Source organism: Sinocyclocheilus anshuiensis, unplaced genomic scaffold (genome assembly GCF_001515605.1).
Source record: "Sinocyclocheilus anshuiensis isolate Anshui unplaced genomic scaffold, SAMN03320099.WGS_v1.1 scaffold2584, whole genome shotgun sequence".
Lineage (NCBI taxonomy): Eukaryota > Metazoa > Chordata > Actinopteri > Cypriniformes > Cyprinidae > Sinocyclocheilus > Sinocyclocheilus anshuiensis.
Genome location: NW_015541360.1, coordinates 97,270 through 103,690, shown reverse-complemented (window position 1 = coordinate 103,690; position 6,421 = coordinate 97,270). Strand labels below are relative to the sequence as shown.

Sequence of the window (6,421 nt, the reverse complement as noted above, 5' to 3'; positions counted from 1 at the left end):
TGATTAGCTCCACCTTCACTCCTTTTTCACCTGCACCTTTCCAAAAAGACATGATTTAGAGATCATTGTAGATATGTTACACATCCACTACATGACACACTATACGTTAACCATCTGATGCATGAGTGATTAAATGACAAAACTTATTAACTCAACATTTAAAAGGGATAGCTGTATAGAATTGTGGGTAAGAGTCGTTATGGTAAGTTAGTAAGTTAAAACTATACCACAGGTGAAATATCCTTGCCAACTGTCTCTATATTGTAATTTATTTTCCTTTGGATGTAATCCAGCCACATGCCTCCTGTTTCTGAACCCGAGTCAAATGCTTCAGATACTTCAGGTCGCTGACATGCACATGATGCCTAGTATGTTGAGTTTGATACATACTAAAGTATGTTCACTAACCCATCACACTGTCCTGTATATCCACATTTCTGAAAACTGCCTTACAGTAAGTCACATCCTACAAAATAAACCTGTTTCCTCAAACTTAAAATATATAAGAAATACAGGATAAGCTGAGAGCCGTTCAGAGAAATAGAAGCTAAGCTGTTCTCTGTGTCATCGCTCTATATGTGTGTATGTGCGCGAAATGGCAAAAGCCAGAATTTCAGTGGCTGAGGACCAGTTCATCTGTCCAATTTGTCTGGATCTCCTTATGGATCCAGTGACAATCCCATGTGGACACAGTTACTGCATGAGCTGTATTACAGGCTACTGGAATCATGAAGATCAGAGGGGAATCTACAGCTGTCCACAGTGCAGAAAGTCCTTCACGCCGAGACCTGATTTAGGCAAGAATGTGATGATTGCTGAAATGGTGGCGAAAGTGAAGAAGACTGAGCCTCGAGATACTGTTCCTGCTGGACCTGGAGACGTGAAGTGTGACGTCTGTACTGGACGGAAAAACAAAGCGGTCAAGTCCTGTCTGGTGTGTCTGAACTCTTACTGTCAAACTCATTTTGAGGAGTTTCATTCTGATAAACGACACAAAGTGATCGATGCCACTGGACGACTGAAGCAGATGATCTGCCAAAAACACGATAAGATTCTGGAGGTTTTCTGTTGCACTGACCAACAATTTATTTGTGTTCTGTGTACATTGCATGAACACCAAAACCATGAGACTTTATCAGCTGCAGAAGAAAAGTCTAAGATGCAGGTATGAAGTGACATTGACATTAAACTTATTGCTAAATAAGTTTATTTGCCCAGATGACTTGTTACATTCTCAAGCCTATTTACAGGATTATTCACCAAATAAGTCGTCAATTACTCACCGTTCACTTTCAAACCTGAATGAGTTTCTTTATTCTGTTGAAAACTAAAGATATCTTGAAGAATGTTGGTAACCAAAAGTAGATTGTAGCCATTTTTTCCATACTATGTAATCAATGGCTACCATCAACTGTTTGGTTACCAATATTCTTCAAAATCGTCTTTTATATTCAACAGAAGAAAAAAAAAATCATACAGGTCTGAAAGAGTAGGGTGAGTAAACAATCCCTTTAACGTGAGTTTAAATTATTTTACAATTTTGCCATTATGGGATACTCCTCCCAAAAATGAATATTCTCTCATCATTTCCTCACCCTCATGCCATCCCAGATGTATATGACATTTTCTTCTGTGGCATACAAACGGAGATTTTTAGAAAAACAATCCATTTCTGTGATCCCATATATTGCAAGTGGAATGGACGCTCAAAATGATACTTCACATGATGTATATACCACCACATATGATTCTCAGGGAGGGGCTCTGATGAAGTTTCCTAAATGGTTGTTTCATTTGTAGGGGGTGTAATTTGTAGAGGTGTGGTTTGTAGTACTGTGGGATTCAGTCAGTTACTTGTTTCACTTCCTGGATCCCTGGATGAGCGTTGCCATTGACAATGCAGTATTAGGAAATACCCCAAATTCCTGAGCGCCTTTATTGAACTGCATGTAAACAAAACAGTGGCCTGTAACACATATTGCTAGTGAAGGGAAACTACCTAGGTAATAAATTTAGGTTATAAAAACATTGTGGGAAAATTGTTTTGAAATGTTTCTAAAACATTGAGATGTCCAGTTTTCTACCTGTGATTATAACATTATTTAAAAGTAATAAAAACTTTTCTCACAACATTCTACTAACTTTAATTTCACACAAAATATTACGTTATTTGAATGTTGAAATGTCCAGTTCTCCTTGATTGACAGTACCGTTTCAGCACAGACTGGACTGGCGTCTTACCTGAGCCCAGCCCTGAGTGAGCCGTCATCAGTCTGCCATTGTTTCACCGCCGGAGCAGATGTAGACAAGAATGACTCCTAAGCGATTGAGGTGTTCTGTTATTGGATGTAATAATAAACAGCAGTCGTCATTTACTCCTGACATCTGAGCCACTGAAGACACAGTGAATTTCATTTGTTTCTGAAGGGAATGCTCCCCCGATCTCCATAAATGCGTCTATGTTCGCGCGAATCATTCATGATCCAGCTTCACCTATACAGAAGAAGTGAGTATAATGTTTTGTAATGAATCTTTGCAAATCGCCTTTCCTAATAATGTGCTAATTAGCAAGTTTCATGATGAATGCGGCTAAAGTAAACAGTCCCTCAGAGCGGCTCGGAAGAGAGGGGCGGGGGCAGCAGAGCTCATTAACATTTAAAGGGAAATGCTACAAAAACGGCTTGATCTGAAAATAGCTGTTTTTGACAGGGTAAAAAAGGTGTTTTTACTCTACCATTGAGCAATTTTAACCAAACTATGTTACAGACTTTTCATTAAGACCCTAAAGAATCATATCAACTTGTGGAAAATGGGCATCATATGACCCCTTTAAAACATAATTTAAAGGTTACATTTCGTAAAACATTGAAGTAATTTTAAAGAAATAACATTATTTAAACATTTATTTTTAATATTCTAAGAATGTTAAAATGTCCAGTTTTCATGTTGTGGTTATAAAGTTATTTAAAGGTTACAAAAATGTTTCTCAGAACGCTCATCGAGTACAAATAACATCATAAGGATGTTTTCTCTCAACATTATGAGAATGTATATCAAATATCAAAAGTTATAATAGTGTTCCATAAACGTTACTTTAAGAACGTTTTGTTATATAACTTTGAAGATAATCTTTCCATATTTTTTTCCAATCACAATGTGAGTGCTACAGCCTACTCGATTTTAAAACGGATTTCAAATTCAGTCATTTATGTAATGATGTGGTGATATTCTATCTATTTTGTTACATAAGTTTCTGTGGTCATTTGTTTTTCTGACAGGGTCATTTGAGAGAGATGCAGAGAACAGTCCAGCAGAGAATCCAGAAGAAAGAGATGAAGCATCAGGAACTGAGAGAGGCTGTGGAGTCTCAAAAGGTGAGTTTGCAGCAGGAGAACAACTGTTGACTGTTAAAAGACGTTTGAGAGTCTCTTCCTCTGCTGAAGAACTTTCTCACTTATTGTGATTTGTGTCCTAACAGCAATCTGCACAGGCGGCAGTGGAGGACAGTGAGAAGATCTTCTTTGATCTCATTCGCACCATTGAGAGAAGCCGCTCTGAGGTGACAAAGCTGATCAGAGCTCAGGAAAGAGCTTCAGTGAGTCGAGCTGAAGAACGACTGGAGCAACTGAAGCAGGAGATCATGGATCTGAGGAGGAATGAGGCTGAACTGAAGCAGCTTTCAGACACGGATGATCACATCCGTTTGCTCCAGGTAACGGAATCGAATTTGGGTCATGGTAGTCATTATTATGAATTATGTTGTTAGATAGAAAAGCTCTGAGGTGATTCTTCAGATTGGGCAATTTTCATTTTTGGGTGAAGTATTTCTGTTTTATCTGTTGCTTGTCTGTGTAGAGTTTCCAGTCTCTCTCTCTCTCTGGATCTACAAAATTACCCAGAATCATCATCAGTTCTGTCCTCTCTTTTGACGATGTCAGGAAATCTGTCTCTAAGGAGGAATGAGGCTGAACTGAAGCAGCTTTCAGACACGGATGATCACATCCGTTTGCTCCAGGTAACGGAATCGAATTTGGGTCATGGTAGTCATTATTATGAATTATGTTGTTAGATAGAAAAGCTCTGAGGTGATTCTTCAGATTGGGGAATTTTCATTTTTGGGTGAAGTATTTCTGTTTTATCTGTTGCTTGTCTGTGTAGAGTTTCCAGTCTCTATCTCTCTCTGGATCTACAAAATTACCCAGAATCATCATCAGTTCTGTCCTCTCTTTTGATGATGTCAGGAAATCTGTCTCTAAACTCAGAGACCAACTAATCCAATACTGCAGAGAGCAGATAGACAACATATCTGGTACAGGTAAATGATCAGACATTCATCTATTCATTGATGTTCATACAGCATTAATGGTTTAGTATACATTTTTCTCTCAACGTGAGAATTAAACATCAGATGTCTTTTGGTTTTCTTATAGTGAAACACATTCAGATCATTCTTGGCCCTGATTTTGAGACCAGAGTGGAATGCTTGGGATGTAAGTTTAACTCTTGAAATCCTAATGGGAATTTCTGAAACCCTTTGATCTTAAATACAGGTATATCTAATAAAAACAAGATTATGTTCTAAATAATGAAAGATTATCTGCTTATATTTTTTTTAGATTTCCATCAGTTCACTTTGGATCCAAACACGACTAATAAAAACATCAGTCTGTCTGATAAGAGCAGGACGATTACTAGCACTCATACAGACCAGCCGTATCCTGATCATCCGGACAGATTTGTTTCTGTAGTTCAGGTGTTGTGTAGAGAGAGTGTGTCTGGACGCTGTTACTGGGAAGTTGACTACGGTCAGAGTGAACGTTTGGGTGTATCGGTGTCCTATAAGAGCATCAGTAGGAAGGGACGTGGCAATGAGTGTAAGTTTGGACATAATAATCAGTCCTGGATATTGTTGTGTTCTCCCCCCAAATACATATTCCTGCACAATAACATAAAGACTAAACTCATCGTAGCATCAAGCTCCTCTAGAATAGGAGTGTATGTGGATCACCGTGCAGGAATTCTGTCCTTCTACAGCGTCTCTGACACAATTACCCTCATTCATAAAGTCCAGACCACATTCACACAACCTCTCTATCCTGGGTTCTCACTGGGCAGCAATGCAACAGTGAAACTATGTAATGTCAAAACATAAATTATACAGATATCCAATCAATAACACTGACATATGTTAATGTACCATTGGAAATCAGTAGGCCTAATTGTGAGATGGGTTATTGGTCTGTTTTAATGCCAAAGGTAAATATTACAGCTGAACTATTATAAATTAGGATGTATGCAAATATTTTTTGTAGTTTGAATCCAAACCAATAATTAATTCAGAAAAAAAGTGTAATTTTACCTTAAATCTTATTCATTTTGTTTCATAAAATTCAATCTTCTGTTGATATTTTATGTAGCCTAACTCTTGTTTATTTTTGTCCCATGTCAGCTTCTTGCAGGGTTGATTTTATGTTTAAAATGTCATCATTTATTCACTGATGTGCTTTGGGTAAAGTGGGTTTAATTAATTTGTAATTTAGCGCATTCCAACATTCCTCTATCTTAAAACAGTTCCAGTAATATTTAAAAGTTTGAATGCGCGCGCGCTTCACGAAGCAGCAAAAACCGTTATAATCTGGCGCGAGCAGCGGCAGTCTCACAGGTTTTCTGAGGTAAGGTACTTTTACTTCACAAATATGAAGGAAAGTTCTGAAAGAAGTCTGTGAGAACAATGTAATTAATATTAAGGTAAGATGTGGGTTAAAATATGTAAGGGATAATGTACATCCAGCCGGTTGTTATCTCAGAATAAACCCCGACAGGGTGATGCGGAGGGTTGTATCAGCCTGAAGGGGTTTATTCTGAGATAACAGCCGGCTGGATGTACATTATCCCGCTTATTACACGGCTACTTGCCACATAAGTAAACAATTAGACGCGAAATATTGATTTGAGTTGAAATATTTGAAGGCAAGACAGCAGTTGCGAGCAAGCGGCAAACTAGACGGACATAGGAAACGGTGCAGTCAAACCACTTATTACACAACATTTCACCACAAAAATAATTAAGGCAATAAAAGAATTAAGTTGAAAATTTTTTAAAACCTTACCAGTTTGTTAGTTCTCTTATAATCCATTACAGCGTACAAAACAATCGTAGCAAAATGGCAGCAGCTGCATTTGTATGAAACGAGAGCGAGTCCGCGATACCAGGATGACATAATGTAATAATTGTACACCATTTTGAATCGAGTTTTCATATTTTATTAGCTAAACAAACGCAAAGCTTCCACCAAGAAAAAATAGTTCAAGCAAGAGTACAGCGCCGACTGCTGTTACCCGGATGAGCCTGTGTTATCAGCTTTTACCGGTTGTTATCGAGGGATAGCATACCTCGGAATGTCGCGACTGACCAATCAGA

At 38.1% G+C, this 6,421-nt stretch overlaps 1 protein-coding gene across 1 annotated transcript; it reads left to right on the top strand.

Moving 5' to 3' along the window:
* The first annotated feature begins 595 nt into the window (after positions 1 to 595).
* On the top strand, positions 596 to 5,152 carry LOC107690808 (tripartite motif-containing protein 16-like). The gene is made up of 6 exons (XM_016489223.1): positions 596 to 1,165; positions 3,279 to 3,374; positions 3,479 to 3,712; positions 4,159 to 4,315; positions 4,431 to 4,490; positions 4,617 to 5,152. The coding sequence occupies exons 1-6, from the start codon at positions 596 to 598 to the stop codon at positions 5,150 to 5,152; spliced, it is 1,653 nt and encodes a 550-aa protein (XP_016344709.1).
* Positions 5,153 to 6,421: the final 1,269 nt, after the last annotated feature.

Coding starts and splice junctions, on each gene's coding strand:
- LOC107690808 (XM_016489223.1), top strand. CDS start 596: ATGGCAAAAGCCAGAATTTCAGTGGCTGAGGACCAGTTCATCTGTCCA. Junction 3,375..3,478: donor AGGCTGTGGAGTCTCAAAAG/GTGAGTTTGCAG, acceptor GTGTCCTAACAG/CAATCTGCACAGGCGGCAGT. Junction 4,316..4,430: donor AGACAACATATCTGGTACAG/GTAAATGATCAG, acceptor GTTTTCTTATAG/TGAAACACATTCAGATCATT.